The sequence below is a fragment of the Malaclemys terrapin genome, chromosome 2, assembly GCF_027887155.1.
Source record: "Malaclemys terrapin pileata isolate rMalTer1 chromosome 2, rMalTer1.hap1, whole genome shotgun sequence".
Lineage (NCBI taxonomy): Eukaryota > Metazoa > Chordata > Testudines > Emydidae > Malaclemys > Malaclemys terrapin.
In genome coordinates, this window is record NC_071506.1 from 84,070,803 (window position 1) to 84,088,093 (window position 17,291).

Sequence of the window (17,291 nt, forward strand, 5' to 3'; positions counted from 1 at the left end):
TCTCCTCCGCCTGCAGGTCCATGTTACGGGCCATCCTGCGCAGAAGATCCTGGTGAGCCCGAAGATCTATTGGAGGTGGGCCTGTGCACGATGTGCCCGCCACTGCCTCATCCGGAGAAGAAGAGGAAGATGCCTCCGGTGGAACAGGATCCAAGGGCTGGTCCTGGTCTCCCTGTTCCTGGGCTGGAGCATCATCTGTGCCTGGGTCCAGGGCGTCAGGTGGTGCGGACCCAGAAGCCTCCATGCCCCCTGGCGGAGGCCGAGAAATGGTGGACTCCGGGGCCCCTCTGATGGAGTGACCGGAGCGAGAGGTCGAAGCAATTGGAGCCCCTTGCGCCTGATGGTACGCCCACGGGGTCCAAAACGACCAGTGAGATGGGCCATGAGAATGGTCCCCTGTTGTGTCCTGCCAATGTCCCAAGTCCTGTTCCTCGGCTTGCCCCTGAGGGGGGTATGCCAATCTCGAGAGGTCCTCCGAGGAGTGGGACACCGATCTCGATGGCCACGGCGGTGCCGAGAGCGTCGAGACGATTCCCATTGGCTGCGGTGCCGCACGGTGCCGGTCCGGAGATGATCTATCTCTACGTGGTGCCGGCGATCGGTGCCGGGACCGCGACCGGTGCCGATGACCTCGTCGGTGCCGGGAGTCGGATCTGGACCTCGACGAGGACCTGGAGTATGCCCGGTGCCGGGAGCGGCCTCTCGACGTCGAGCGTCGACCGTAGCGGTGCCGAGAACTACGTCTCGACGTTGATCGGTGCCGACGATCATAGCGGTGCCGAGACGTAGAGCGGTGCCGCGAAGAAGATCTTGGCCGCGAGTACGACCGGTGCCGAGGCGATATTCGGTGCCGGGACTGCGAGCGGCGTGGGGACCTGCTTCGGGACCTGGATCAGTGCCGAGGTTCCAGCCCTTGCGATGGAGGGCGCATCAAGGCAGGTTTCCCCCTCGACTGGACCGGGCGAGTCAACGGTGCAGTCAGTGCCGGTGGTTGAGGCGGTGCCGGCTCCGTGAGAGCTATTAAGTCTCTCGCCGCCGCAAAAGTCTCTGGAGTCGACGGGAGGCACTGTATCACCACCGGTCTCGGTGGAGACGCTATCTGCACCGGACTCAACGGCCTCGGCGCCGGAGTCGACGGTGCTGGAGGCACCTGTTTCCGGTGCTCCACCGGCGGACGCGGCTCTACCCCCGGCACTGGGGGAGCCGGCGTCTTCGGCACGGATGTCCCCGTCTTATGGGCTTTTTTATGCCCCGGGGATAATGACCGGCGCCGAGGCACTGCTTGCGGTGCCGACGAGGTCCGGTGCCGGGGAGGCTTGTCTGACGCCACTCGCGTGGTCGTCATAGCCGGTGCCGCCGGGGCACTGCGCACCGAGGTGCTAGGTGCCGGGGCCTGACTTGTAGATGGAGTGTCCGGACTAAGTGCCGCCTCCATCAGGAGTTGCCAGAGCCGAAAGTCCCGCTCCTTCTTGGTCCTTGGTCTGAAGGCCTTACAGATCTTGCACTTGTCTGTTTGATGGGACTCTCCCAGGCACTTCAGACAGGAGTCGTGCGGGTCGCTCGTGGGCATAGGCTTAGCGCAGGAGGCGCACTGCTTGAAGCCGGGAGCGTTGGGCATGAGCCCGGCCCCGCGGCCGGGGGAGAAAGGGGGAGACGACCCCCTTAATCCCCTGAACTACTTAGAACAACTAGAACAACTTTTAAACTATTTAACTATTTAACTATAAACACTAGAACTATAACTATAACTATAACTGTGATACAACAAACTAAGCTAGGGAGAGTGGAGAACAGCTAAGCAGCGCTCCACAGTTCCAACGACCGTCAGGGGCGGTAAGAAGGAACTGAGGGGGCGCCGGGTCGGCTGGGGTATATATTCAGCGCCATGAAGGCGCCACTCTAGGGGGCTCCACAGCCGACCCACCGGTGTTGCTAGGGTAGAAAATCTTCCGACGATCGTGCACGCGGCGCACACACACCTAATGGAATGGATATGAGCAAGCACTCGAAGAAGAACTTTAGCTACTGGGATTGAGAGGAATAGTCAGAACTTAGACATGTAGTGGAGGAAGATATGGCAAGATTTAGACCTGGATATACGGGACTGGATTCACCATTGTGTTACTCCGGTTATACGCCATTGTGACTCTGTTTAAAACAGTGGTATTGCACCAGCTTAAAACTGGAGTAGTATAGTGATAAATAAAACCTGTAGCTAGTAGGAGAGGGAATCATTAAATATAGTCCTCAAGGTACAGACCTGTGTAACAGGAAGAATGGTCAGGTTGTCTACAGTAACAGAAAAAGAAGAAGGTGGGGAAGTTCAGAAGGAAAACTCCTGTGCAGATGGTGCATTCTAGCCGGACTTGCTGTGATGTTTTGTTTTGTTAACTTCGAATTTGGCCTTAACTTACATTGCAGTAATATTGCCAGCTAAAGTTAAAGGGGCAGAAAATTATAAACTCTCACACTGGCTTGGCAACTCATAGGGTCCTGAGTAAGTGTAAAATTCAACGCTCCAGAAAAAAACAAATCCATTGGAATGCTTACTACACATCCAATATATAGATTATACTGTACAGCTAGAGAGCAGCATCTAAATAAACAGCAAAGGCATCAATTAATACATTAATGTACTGGGAAGAATTGAAAGACTGACTAGTAGAAACCATAACCTCAGCTTCACACATTGCATGCTTTTCTTGTGAGCCAGCGGAGCAGCTCCCCTAGCTGTTGCTGGCAGGGACTCATGCCAGTATCTCTTCTATGAGCATGCTCATTTCACTTACTTGGGAATTTGTGCTCATGGCTGAGAGCGAGCAGGCGTTTCATCTCTACAAAAATTTTAAAAAGAAATGTTACGTATGCATTTCTGTTTTAACAGTTATAATGATCACAGATTCTCTTACTTTTTCATGTAGTGCAGAAAAAGAAGTGAGAGGTGAAAGATAAAGCAGGCATCGTAAGAAATAGGTTTTTTCCTTACCTTCCTCATCTACTGTGTAGCTTGATGAAACTCCATCAGTGTCTGTGACAGCACAAGAGTAAATGCCCAAATCATCTTCCCCAAGATCTTTAAAAGCAGCTTTTGACCTTCAGACAAAAACATTTTGATTAAAACCCTGAATCAGAACATCTCCCTTTCCCCTACTAGTGGGTGCTGCATCTGCTGTGGCTCTGGCTGAACAGGAGAGTATGGGGCATAACCAGTGAAAAAGTGGGTATATCCCATGGTGTTTACCATACATGTTGAAACCCCCTCTCCCCCCCAGACTGTGTATCTGGTACATGAAAGATCTGAATAAGTCCAGCTTAGTCCTGCAGGGAAGAGAAATGGGAGCCTGCAGGGTAGAACATATGAGAGATGGAATAAAGATGCCAGAAAGGGTTCATATTGCTGGGAGTATGGTAAATACAGGCTGGTTCTAGGAAACATCTCTCTGGACTTCGTTTTCATGTGAGATGTCAGGGATGTGTTAGGGATGGCTATAAACAGGGAGGGGAATGTCAAATGATTTCTGGGGTGCTACGATAGGCAGGGCTCATACATCCATTTCTTCTTCCATATATGTTACTTTTGCACCTGTATATTTGCATCTCCTTCCTCCCGAGAAAATGCCTGGGGAAACAGGTGATCCAGACCATGCTGAAAGTCACCAGATCTGGGATCTGGTGAACAAAAATGTTCCAATATTCACTGAGAATGCCCCACCATCAGCTCCCTCCTGATCAAACCAGAGTGTTGTTTGCTCCAGCACCTCAAAGGAATGCAACGAGTGCAGTATAATATGGGAAAGTTTTTGAAGCAGTCAGGACCAAAACAATTTAGGTTAAATATGTTAAAAAATACTAAATTGCACCTGCAAATCTGGAGCCAGTGCAGGTCAGAGAGCAGAAGTGTAGTGTGCTCTTTATCTGAAGCACTGCTTAAACAAGTGGGATGCATCGTTGTGTGTGTGCAATTTCTGCATAGTCTGAAGGTGGTCTCCCATGTAGACAGCACCGTAATAATCTAACCTTCCAGTGAGAAGGGCATGAATAATCTTGGTGAGGTCCACCTCCAAAGGGATGGATTTCTGTGATTCCTAAGATTTCTAAATATAACAGAGTTGTTATAAGCAAGGTTCCTTACTTTCCACCTTTGGCGTCAAAGGCTAATCGAGATTCATCCTCAATTGGTTCATAATTCTTGGACCAGACAAACTTAGAGTCTGGAGACATCTGGTCACATTCAAAGTTCAGGGAAATGACTCCATTATCATCCACATCTACTTCCATTTCTTTAGTTCCTGGAAGAGCAAAACAAAGCATGTTTACTTTTTAATAGAAAGCATAAATTATTTGCATGCACATCATTCACAGGGTAAATTAAGCAGAGCCCTTTCCTTCCTTCTGCACATACATAAGCTGCTGCAACAGGCTAGTGTCCTTGATCCTTTACCAATGAGAAGAGTCTTTATCTAGGTGCGTAATTCCACTGAAGTAATGAACAAATTAAAAAGGGTACATAGGTCAATGAGATTACTTGCACATGATTAAGGACTATGCATACATGAAGGTTGCAGCATTGGGCCCTGGGCTGAAAGAAGCCTTATCTCAGGCTTAAAAATAAAATTAAATGCACTGGAAAAACTGAACAAGAACAAATGCAAGTCCATTAAAATGCATTAAATGTTGAAAATATTGTAAAAGCAATACCTGCCGCAGTAAGGGCTATTCATTGTATTCTTTACATAGGGAAAACGTCTAATTTTCTAGTAAAATACAAGTTCATGCCACACACATATACTTGGGAAAGGTGGAGGGGTGAATAGGAAATTAAGAATTCATATTAATTTCACAAATGAATCATCACAGTAGCACTCGTGCAACTAATAGTGTTACACACCGCAGCTCATTCACACGTACAGATGTTGGATTAATCAAGTCTGACATATTGCCCTGAAATGGCCTATGGAATGCATCCTGTGCACACCAATAGGGAGTAAAAAGAACAGGAGTACTTGTGGTACCTTAGAGACTAACAAATTTGTTAGTCTCTAAGGTGCCACAAGTACTCCTGTTCTTTTTGCGGATACAGACTAACACGGCTGCTACTCTGAAACCAATAGGGAGTGTATTTGTGATTGGCAGCTAAGTGCAACACCTTGGTTCAAACCAAGAGCTGGTTTTGAATACTGCTTGCTACTTCAGTGCCTGCAAGCTTTGGTAAGGGTAGGACCATCCAGTGTGCACTGGTAGGGCACTGAATGGGGAATAACAAGTCCAGGGCCAGAATATACCTAGGATCTGCCTTTCATGCATACCTGTGCAGCCAAGAGAACTGCATTTTCTGTATGGGTGCAGAGATGGCTCTTCACCCGTGTCGAATGTGGAGGTAATTTTTATCTAACAACTTGTTTGGTATCATCACTGGAAGCACTGTTCATTCAAGAGGACTTGGAGAATATCTATTGTTTTTTGCACAGCTCTGAACTGAACTGGACCTTATACTTTAAAAAGGCTTCTGATGTTATAATATTCAGTTTGAGAGTGTCTTGAACTGCCTAAAATGTCAATGACATACTTTTCCTCTAAAATGTTATATCTTAAGAAAAGGACTTTATTCACAAAAAGCCATCAGAATATCCAGAAATTAGTAATAAGTGCTTTATTTCCAGCACGTTTCTTGAGTCCTGTTCCCATAATCCTAATACCATACATGGCTTTTCCAATACTGTGAGCAGAAGCACATTCCTTGGTAATAAAGTAGTTTGTGAACATGTAACTGACTGTCTTATTGCTTATAGCTTGCCATAAATGTTTAATAAAAGGAGAGATCAATGTTTGTTGCTATACCAGTATTATCATTTATCAGCCCTTTCTGAAATGCAATATGCAGTTCAGAAATACATGTAAAGTACCCATGAATGATAAATGAAGTCTGAGGTCTACATATCTCTTACTGGGCAGTAACATGTTTGTAAATTTACAAGTGTAATCCATTATATGGAAATTCACCATTTGAAATGTCATTAGTGTTTGTTTCCACTGCAGATTGTTAGCGTATCAATCTTTTGCTGACAGTGTAGGTAATATGCAAAACCTCTGCTATAAGAGCGATTCAAAAGGCAATATGCTTGACACTTCATTAGCTTGCATTCACTATATATTACTACTACCACTCAGCATTTATATCTGGCAGTGGTGTTGTTTATACAACTCAGGGTGCATTTTTATAAGTTAATTTTTTCTTATTTTGCTTTATCTCTACCATAAATACTTAAACAGGTCACTAAGAAACTAAAGCATGTTTCTAGATCAGGGATCGGCAACCTTTGGCATGCAGCCCATCAGGGAAATCCGCTGGCGGGGCAGGACAGTTTGTTTACCTGCAGCGTCCACAGGTTCAGCTGATCACAGCTCGCACTGGCCACAGTTCGCCGCTCCAGGCCAATGAGGGCTGCGGGAAGAGGCGCGGGCCGAGGGATGTGCTGACCGTTGCTTCCCGCAGCCCCCATTGGCCTTGAATGGCAAACCGTGGCCAGTGGAAGCTGCGATCGGCTGAACCTGCAGACGTTGCAAGTAAACAAACTGTCCCGGCCCGCTAGCGGATTTCCCTGATGGGCCGTGTGCCAAAGTTTGCCGATCCCTGTTCTAGCAGCTGAGGATTGCCAGAGCACAGCAGCACTCTAGACAGGAGCTCATCTAAAAGCCACTCTTCCAATATGTCCCTGTGTTGGCTCTACATAAGGAGAATCCTCAGCTGAAGACATAGGTGAGGTTTAAGGCCCTGATCCTGCAATCTGATACCTGTGGGTAGACTCTTATGTCTGGGCAGAGTCCTACTATAATTAATGGTGCTTCATGCAGGTGCAATGGTCCGCCCACACAGATGATTTTGCAGAATCGGGACCTAATTCTACTTTGCAGTGAGCAGTATCAGAACTAGGGGCTGGCACAACGGGATTTGAAAAAGGGTTAAAGCATACTCCTCAGAGCCCTGGGATTTTCTGTGGAAAACATACACAATGAAATCACTTTGATGAAATCAAGACTAAGTTATAGCTAAAGATATAGGTTTGTTTGAGGGTTTGCTGTTTGTTTGGGCCAATTGTTTTATTTTATTTTACCTTTTCAAACATTATAAGGAAAAAGTGTACATAGTTGGCAAATTAGAAACAAAAAATACAAAATATTTGACCATATTACCCAAACATGCTGGAAATAGGAGATTGCCTCCAGTCCTACTGACAGAAATAATTATTTCAGTATATTTATTTAAGTTTCTATTCCTCTTGGGTTAGAGATCTTGCTCTCCTGCTGATATTTCTGACTTATTCGCCAAAAGTAACACTGCAATTCTATTTGCAAAATGCAGGAATTCTCCAGAGAGACCCATCTGACTAAAATAATATTTTGCATCTCTCCAAGATCTTAATAATGCCAACATTAGTTGGGAAACTACCTTTCCAGAAGATTTGAGACCAGTTTTTTAAAATGTCATGATTGTGCCTGAGATTTGCATGGTTTGAGTGAAAGCATTTTTAACCAGATTTTTGCCTTTCTGAGAGATTTGTTTTGTCTTTTCTTAACCCTTCATAAGAAGTGTAGTTTGGCATTGACCATATTTACAGATCTGAGCTAAAAGTATGTGTCAACAACAAAGTCACTACAAGATTAATTGGCCCTGAGCTTCCCGGAGAACTTTGTTGGGCCAAATCTTGACTCTCCTGCTTTGTGGACTTGGAATCCGACCCCAGCTCTGTACCCCCGAGCAATAATGAAATCCTGAGACAAGGGTCCCATATGGGTAACAGCCAGGGTGCAGCTCTGCAGCCTTGCCCCCAGCGTTAAGGGCTGTGGACGTTCTCTGCTGAACTTGGCCCTATTACTCTAGACACACACCTTACTGCAGCTATCATAGATCTCAATGGGAATTACGAGGCTACACTGGCGCTGTACAGCGCTGCAACTTGCTGCGCTCAGGGTGTGAAAACGCCCCCCCTCCCCCTCCTGAGTGCAGCGAGTGCAGCGCTGTAAAGCACCAGTGTAATCAGAGCCTGCAGCGCTGCATGCTTGCTCGCAGCGCAGCAAGCTACTCCCCTTGGAGAGGCGGAGTACATACAGCGCTGCAAGAGCTCTCTCGCAGCGCTGGCGGTGCGACTACACTCATGCTTCACAGTGCTGCCACGGCAGCGCTGTGAATTCCTGAGTGTAGCCAAGGCCTAAATCTCCTTGCAGGTGGTAAAAAAGTATCCCCAGCTCTGAATGACTGCTTAAATTCTCATTCTGTTGGAACTGAAATTATATGTGAGGTTCCTTATTTGATGTGTGTGGGGGTTGCTATTGCATGACAAGCTTGTGTTATCAGTCTGAAGGCTAAGCATTAATCCTCAAAGGGAAGCAGAAACTTTGGGGAAAATGTTCATCCAATTCTTATTTCATGAGGTTTTCTGTTTCCATTGTGCATAACCCAATGTCAGAACAATAAGACTCTATGGCTTTCAATGAAACACCCGCAGCAGGACCACGTCAACTGACTTGGGATCACAGAGCTCAGGCTGTGGGGCTCTAAAATTGCAGAATAGACATCAGGCACTAGCGGAGCCTGGGCTCTGGAATCCTCCCCCCCTCATGGGATCCCAAAATCAGGGCTCCAAGTGTGAGTCCAAACATCTACACTGCCATTTTATAGCCTCAGCCCCACAAGCCTGAGTCAGCTGAGACGGGATGTTTTATTGAAGTGTAGACATCCTAAGGGCCCTGTCCTGCTATCATTGGCTACTGGCAAAAGTCTCAATGGCTCAAGGAGCTCCTAGAACTAGACTGCAGCCTTAGATGTGTTTATCTTATACTAAATTATGTATTTTAAGGAGATTTTGGAGGTACATTTTTCATCATGGAATATCAGGGTTGGAAGGGACCTCAGGAGATCATCTAGTCCAACCCCCTGCTCAAAGCTGGACTAATCCCCAACTATATTTTTTGCCCCAGAACCCTAAATGGCCCCCTCAAGGATTGAGCTCACAACCCTGGGTTTAAACAGGCCAATGCTCAAACCACTGAGCTATCCCTCCCCCCTCTTGCAGCTTGTGTTTACAGCACACAAAAAATATACCTGCATGAACCTCAGCATCTTAGATGTTTTACTTTTGTGTTTGTTTTTATTAGTTTCATGTATTGTGTGTCAGTTCTAACAACAGTACTATCTCTTATGAGTAGGTTAAAAATCTATGGGCCCAACAGCCTCTTCCTATGGAAATACCAATGGAAAGGATCTGGAGGGAGGAAAGCTCTATGAGGCTCATAGAGATTCCTCCATGTTTTTCTGTTTTATTAAGGGCTAGGTCCTCTGTGGAAATAGCAGGGGTACAGAGTCCAAAACCACAGATACTCAGATACCTATATGAAACCCATGGATCCACTGGAGTTCTGGGTCCAGCTGTGTGGGGATTCTGTGCCTCCACACTGACTCTTGGGTTCCCTGCTTCTCTCCACACCTTTCTAGCATTGTGGATTCATTGTAGCCATGCTGCAAGCGTTTCTCCAATCAGCAGCTGCCCTGAGCTCTCCATGTAAAGGTAGTCTCCACAGCAAGGAGGGTGTCTGTGTTAACTTGTGAAAGGATTTACTGTTGGTGCCAAGGAAGAAAAAGAACATTCTCCTTGGCCCATTCACAGCCTGTCCCCTCCCCAGGAACAATCTGTGAGTCAAGGGACAGAAGGGATATGAGCTGCAGTGGCAGCAGCAGCTGATCTCCCTTCTATCTGGGGAAAAGTAAAACCTAAGTGTGGAAGTTACACTCCATGCGCTGATCTAGGGGAACAACTGGACCCTCTATTTATCTGCAATTGCATACAAATATTATTTTACCATATTTGTGTGTTCCAGTATTTGTGTGTATGTATAGTATAGGCATCCAAGTGTATTCAGAAAACTTATTTTATAAAGGAGGTAAAGAGTCACACTCAGCTGGTATCCTTTATAGGAAAAGGGCTTGGTGCATTGGTAATACATCGAAGGACATATGGGTTCAGTTCCTTTGTGTGTATTCTCTAATTATGAGCATGTCTGATAAATATGAACCTATATTAATGCAGATGCAAAACAAAAGTGTAAACGAACCTGGTCGTGTTTCTGCTATGACAGGGTCAGTGGTATCAGAAGGTTTCCCGACACCAGCCTGATTTGTTGCTCGCACCCGGAATAGATAGCTGACACCTTCCTTTAGGCCACTGACCTAGAACAAGCAAATAGAGAAGCACAGTACACTACTGAGCACTTCATTTTACTCTTCCATATCTATAATACTAGTTTGGCGGCTTGACAATAATATATCTTCCTCTTTTTCCCCCCTCTTTTTTCACTTGGAAACTTCCACTTTCCTCATGTCCCTCCCATCCAGGCTAACGTGACTTATTTTTGTTTGCTACTTGAGTCTAGCCAGCATTTTTGATGGTGTCATCAATGATGTTAGCACATTTCTGGGAACAGGATGTTTTTAACTCTTGTGCAGTCCATCTGCCTCTGCAGCAGCAGAACAAAAATACTGCAGGTCAATTCTGGCTTTTAAAAAAATTGTAATCAGAGTCAATAATTCAAACCATAGATATTTAGAATCTGGATGTCATTCTCTATTGGATTATAATGATTTTAACATCCAGTTTGAGGCTACACTACATTCCAATGTCTCTTTAAAAATACACAAGCGAAGATCACATTTTAAAATGAGGTGTTTTTTTTAAATGACCTTTGAAATATACAAATTTCAAATGTATGTATACATTTGTACACTCTTGGAAGAATGTTTAGAATCAAGATACAGTTAATCTTATATTTAGAAATTGCTCCATGAAATTATGTACCATAATAGCCTAGCCATCTAAATTACAAACTCAAAAAAATGAGATGACAGGGTATATTATGTTAAAACAGTCATCCTGTCATATTTTCACAGCACACACCGCAGTGATTTGCCACTTGTGTTCACCTTTGAGTCAGGAAATACAGAGGATACATCTGTATTATAACCTTATTTTAGGAATGCCATTTCACTTTGGTAGTGCGTTCTTTTATTTTTAGACTTACTGGGCTAAATTCTTTTCCAAGTTAAACCCCTATGTGACTCTGCTAGGATTACATGGGTGTAATTGAGGGCACAACATAGCTTGGTAAGTCTAAAACTATAAGGAAGCACTACCAAAATAGAATGGCATATCTAGAATGGACTTCACAGAAGTTGCACTGGTGTAATTGAATTTGGTTCCAAAACTGATTACCTTTAAGAATTTATTTGCAATTGGCTTCTCATTGACACTCCTCCAATGTTCGTCTGTTGCTTCTGTTTCCTTCACATCAACATAGTAACCAGTTACAGGATTACGGCCAATATAAACTGGTGGTTTCCACAGTAAAACCAAAGAGTCTTTTCTAACTTCAGTGCATAAGAGATCATGGGGTGGTCCTAAAGGATAAAAATAAAGTTGGAATCTTGTGCGTTAAATAAAGCCACAAGCAGGCCATTGCATAAAACAAATGAAAAATGTACCATCTCAAAAAGACTGTGAGCTAAATTCAGAGTGGGTGTAAGTAGATACAACTCCATTGTACCTGTGATCTTATACAGTCCTGGCCATGTTCAAAATGAACTAGCTCCCAAAATGATCCAATTTCCTTTTTTCTAACCTACAATCTGTCAATCAAACATAAATGACCAGCCTCATCAAATGACAGGGAGAGAAGTTAATTATTAAACTCATTCATTTGTTGAGAGCCTGATCTAATGCCCATTGACGCCAATGGGAGTCTTTGCATTAACTTCAATGGGTATTGGATCTGGCCCTGAACTGACATGCTTAGGACAGGGCTAAAGGGCCTGTTTCTTCACTGCCTTGCACCTTGTGTAGACATTTACACCAGGCATAGATGTAGTATAGGAACCTAAATAGAAAATAAATAAACAATTAGCTGCAAAATGGGTATTAAATGCTACCAAATGAGAAGAGCAATGTTTAACACCCACTTTGCACAGGTGTAAATGGCTCTGCAAAGCAATGGAGAGCCTTATGTGCAGAGCAACTTTACTTCCATTAAAGAGTCCTGTGGCACCTTATAGACTAACAGACGTATTGGAGCATGAGCTTTCGTGGGTGAATACCCACTTCGTCGGATGCATGCAGCCACAGGATTCTTTGCTGCTTTTACAGATCCAGACTAACATGGCTACCCCTCTGATACTTTACTTCCATTGACTTCTATTGGAAGTGGAACTGAGAGCACACAGCAGGTGTAGCAGCAAACCCATAGCAGATCTCAGGATGCAGCCTGCTGAGAATAAGAACAGAACCCTGTTCTAGCCAGCAGCATTCCTCTCTCATTTTGTGTAGAGTGGGGGTTTGGTATGCTCCACTGAATGATGCTGAACTTTGATGTTTTGTTTAGATTTTTACCTGGAACAGCAATGGTCCATTCTTCACATTTGAAGGATCGAGTAGGTGGGGAGGGTGTGCCGACCCCAGCTAGGTTAGCAGCAGCCACTTGGAATTGATACACCATGTTTTCCTTCAAATTGTGAATCTGTAGGATTAAGAAAACAATACCCATTAACCTTGCTTTAAAGTTGTAGAAGGAGATTGTACTGATGACTGTCACATATGTAAACTCTAGGATACAAACCCTCTTTATAAAGCCTGTACAATGAACAGGTGAAAGCAATATTAAAAATCAGTTATGTATACTTTCATTTCTTTTCAATCATTTAAGAATGAAAAGGCACTACAAAAGCTACCTTTGTGCACTGACACCTGGGCAATACCTTCTATAAGCAGCCACATCTCAGCAAACTGAGGAAGGTTTGAGACTCTGGGCTTGTCTTCGTGTACAGCACTACAGTGGTGCAGTTGCCACCTGTTTATGCTCTCTGTATGTGTGTATATATATCTCCTCAATATATGTTCCATTCTATATGCATCCGAAGAAGTGGGCTGTAGTCCACGAAAGCTTATGCTCTAATAAATTTGTTAGTCTCTAAGGTGCCACAAGTATTCCTGTTCTTCTTTTTGCGGATACAGACTAACACGGCTGTTACTCTGAAGACTGAAAGATAGTTTGTAGCTCGTTCAATAGATAAGTTTGTAGATTGATGGTACATTCAGGGTACACCTCTACCCCGATATAATGAGACCCAATATAACATGAATTCTGATATAACGCGGTAAAGCAGTGCTCCGGGGGGAGCGGGTCTGCGCACTCCGGCGGAGCAAAGCAAGTTCAATATAACGCGGTTTCACCTATAACTTGGTAAGATTTTTTTTGGCTCCCGAGGACAGCGTTATATCGAGGGAGAGGTGTATGTCTACACTGCCCACGTTACAGTACGGTTGTGGCGTGACGTGGGCAGTGTAGTAACACTTTATCGCCGTGGGAGAGCTCTCCCGGCAATAGAAAACAACAAGGGATGGTAGCTTTATCACCGGGAGCGCTGTCTATACTGGCGCTTTTCAGTGCTAAAATTTTTGTCGCTCAGTGGGGTGTTTTTTCACACCCCTGAATGACTAAACTTTTAGCACTGAAAATGGCAGTGTAGACACAGCCTTACTGAATGCAGATAATTTGTACTCACACATTTAGGGTATGTCTACACTGGTAATTGAATGACAAAACTTTTGTCTTTCACAGGTGTTAACTCCCCTCCCCCGAAAGACAAAAGTTCTGCTTCGACAAGCACCAGTGTGACCAGCGTGTTGTCGTCAGGAGTGCTCTCCTGCCAATAGGGTGACCAGATAGCAAATGTAAAAAAATCAGGACAGGGGGTGGGAGGTAATAGGTGCATATATAGGAAACCCCCCCAAAATTGGGACTGTCCCTATAAAATCGGGACATCTGGTCACCCTAACTGCCAACAATGCAAATGCCACTCATTGGGGGTGGAAGTTTTTTGTCGGCAGGAGAGCCGACAAACAGTGGCGACATGGCGTGACTTTTAGCGGCATGGCTGTAGTGACACAGCCATGTCGCTAAAAGCTGTGTAGTGTAGACATAGCCATAGGAAAAAGTTTACCCTACTCTACTCCTACCCACAAAGCAGAGGGCAGGGTATGACACTAAACATTTATATACAAACCCTCTGCATCCAAGAAGTGTTAACTGGTGACTCTTATCGTGCTTTAGAAATAAACACTGACAAGAAGCAAAGGACTAGAAGAATAAGTTGTTTTACTTTTCATTCTAATACATACCTGATATAGCATCACAAATCATTGTGAGCAACATATTAACCATCTAGGACATGACACACCTTTTAAAAAGCTGAATACCCTCTATTAAATTGTAGACCGGTTTCTGAGTCACATTTAATAGAGTAATAATACTTTTTCACTTATATAACACCATTCTATCAAGAAACCCAAAATACTTCAAAAAAAGGACAGCATAGCTCTTATTATATCTGTGGCATTAAAGAATGAGCAAACCAAGCAAATATTAGACTAGCATTTGTTTGCAATAGAGTATCTCTGACATAAACATCCCAATCCACTGGAAACAATGAATTAGAAGCTGTTTTTCCTAATCTGTCTTGTTACATATATATTTCTGATGCATGCTCAGCAATATGAAAATTAACCTCTTACCCTGTAGGCCCTCTCACTAACTGGTTTAATGTTGGCCTCGTTCCATTTTCCAGGAACTCCATCAATCACTTCACGATAGTTCACATAGTAGCCAGTAATTTCAGCTCCGCCAATGATTTTGGGCTGTTTCCATCCTAGCACCATTGAGTCACGAACACTTTCAAGTACAGTGATGTCATAAGGTGGAGATGGGGCAGCTGTGTCAACATGAACATCATATGATTACTGCCTATTCATTCTACTAGTCAAATGAGCATTTGGCTTTCTCATCTTGTACTTCTTTGTCAGGAAAAATTCCATTTGTAGTCAATGGAAATTTTGCTGTTGTAAGGAATGCAGGATGAAGGCCTCCATGAGCCAATAAAAAACTAAGCTACATAAGCATTAGCTATACAGCAGTGTTTGATATTTGAGAAACAAGCTGATACACGGTGAAAGTATGTGTCGCAACTGCAGCTCTCATATAAGTGAACAGGTTTCATTTTCAGTACAGTGAAAGAACAGAAACTAAAACTAACACCATAGCAGACTTGCAAAATTTTGGAGATGCAATGATTTGTTTTCTTTTGCTGAAACCAACCTTTTTCCCACACTCAATTTTTTCTTTAGTTCCTTTTTTACCCCACAGTACCATGATGAGAAAAGAGGTAATGCAACACCACCTATTTCCTCATTTTTGGTCTCTGAATGTTATAATGATATCATTGCACCCTTTGGGTAAACTTACCTTACTGAAGGAAAGCACAGTCATAGCACAGCTGTCTGATCAGAAATGGAAGAGGCCTGTTTCTGGAGCTTACTTCAAAAATATCTGGAGCACAATTTTTTTTTAAACCAACATAGAAAGCATGAAACTTCAGTCCTGCAACTGCACCCACTTTCTTACAATATCTCCTATATGCATACCGGTGGAATATTTGTACACAGAGTATTTACCACTGATCAGCTGTTGCCAATACTTAGGAACTCCTTGTCTCACTTTGGATGTAGCTCAGATAGAATTTTGAACGACCTCATTTGCTGAATGTTCTTTCAGAATAACTCATCATCCAGTCAGCAAAAACTTTATTTTAATTAGTAAAGGAAACCCGCAGAAAAAACCCTATTGCCTTTGAAATCAAGGATAACTCTATCAATAATTGACTACATTTAAGCAGGAAACTGTTGCTGAAGTGTACTCAACTGTATGTAGGTATACATTTAGACAGGTGCTCAGATACATGATGGGCATGTATTGCTGGAAGATGTATAAGAAAAGTTTAATTGTGTACATATTACAGTAATTCCCCGTTTTCTTATTGTCCTGTTTAACAGACTATATCAGCTGGTGTCAGCATAGCTCTACTGAAGTAACCAGTTTATACCAGCTGAAGATCTAGCCCAGTGTCCTTAAGTATGGTGGATGCTAAAGTGTCGATTTGCATATAACTGCTGTATGTGCACTTACAAACTTGATGGATTTTCTCCATTAAAGTATTACTGTCAACTAACAAATACAATATATAATATTCACTAGCACTATGCCTTAAAGTATAAGAAGAAGTCTAAGCATAAATCCAGAAAGGAACTCAATATATCTGATAACAGCAGAGCTGTTTCTGCTCACTATGATGTAACAATTAACTCACGAGATTTTGTTTCCTTTGTCTATAACCTAAAGTCTGAATATCAAGACTCCTTATAGAGAATGAATTGCTGGCAGGTGTTAAAAATCCCTCTGACTATGCATTACAAGCTTTGTTGCTATCCCCAGAAATACCACCAAAGTGATTTAGAAGTCATGGTATTTTTGGATACATAACTGTAATATATAAAGTAAAGTAAAGCAAGCTATTAAATTAGTAAATGATTTTAAATGTTTTGCTGTCAACAGACACACTGTATGGGAAATGGTCCCCCATACCATTCCATGCATAATGACCCTTAATGAAAAGCTGAGCATGTAAATGGATCTGATGAAAGATGCATCATTGGTGAGAATGTCCATTGTGACTTGGATGATAAGCGATGAACACTATCTGAGATGAATGTGCTGAAATGGTGAAATTTGTTTATTAGCTCTCACCTATATCTTTCTTCTCTTTCATTTTCTCCAATGCCAAAGGGTCCCCAGGTTGAGTCTTACTTGCCTGCTTAGCAGCTCCCTTCTGTGGTGAAGGTGTAGGAACATTCTTAACCGTTTCTCTTACTTCACTGACTCCTGTACTCCCCAGCTTATCAGAGCTACTGGGTAGCACGTGTCTGTTAAATTTAGCATTGCATTTTAGCAAAGCATCTGTGTCAAAAATAGGCTGGGAGGACTCATGCATGCCTTCCCAGGAGGTAGTGTAGTCTGTTAGTCCACCAGCTTTACCACTCAGTTCAGGACACACACCATGAAGCAATCCTCCCCCTGCAATTGCCAGAAAATAACAGACATTTTGAATTAGACATCATTCCTTTTTCTTCATTTATTCAACAGAATGAAGAAATGATCACAAAGAACAACATAGGCAGGACATGAACGAACATGATTTTTGCTGACATTACGATATGCTTCAACTCACGAGAAATGTGAAAAGCATATAGTACCTCCCAACCTTCTCACTACAAGTAACTCTTTTTTTAATGGTGTATATTTTACAGCACAGATGTGACAGTCAATAATCTGGAAAGCTAATAGAAGTAAAGTGATTGTCA

General features: G+C 43.4%; 1 protein-coding gene across 8 annotated transcripts in view; it reads right to left on the bottom strand.

Annotated features, from left to right (window-relative positions):
- Positions 1-17,291, bottom strand: part of MYOM1 (myomesin 1) — a 107,383-nt gene that overhangs the window by 38,284 nt on the left and 51,808 nt on the right. For 3 of the 8 annotated variants that reach the window (XM_054017452.1, XM_054017451.1, XM_054017447.1), the window contains 8 exons: positions 16,987-17,004; positions 14,613-14,809; positions 12,432-12,558; positions 11,262-11,446; positions 10,108-10,222; positions 4,133-4,289; positions 2,987-3,093; positions 2,790-2,834 (listed from right to left, as the gene is read on the bottom strand). In XM_054017452.1, coding sequence (XP_053873427.1) covers positions 2,790-2,834; positions 2,987-3,093; positions 4,133-4,289; positions 10,108-10,222; positions 11,262-11,446; positions 12,432-12,558; positions 14,613-14,809; positions 16,987-17,004 — 951 coding nt within the window. Of the gene's footprint in view, positions 1-2,789; positions 2,835-2,986; positions 3,094-4,132; positions 4,290-10,107; positions 10,223-11,261; positions 11,447-12,431; positions 12,559-14,612; positions 14,810-16,677; positions 17,005-17,291 lie in introns of all 8 variants that reach the window. The other 5 variants (XM_054017446.1, XM_054017445.1, XM_054017449.1 and 2 more) reach the window with 2 other exon arrangements.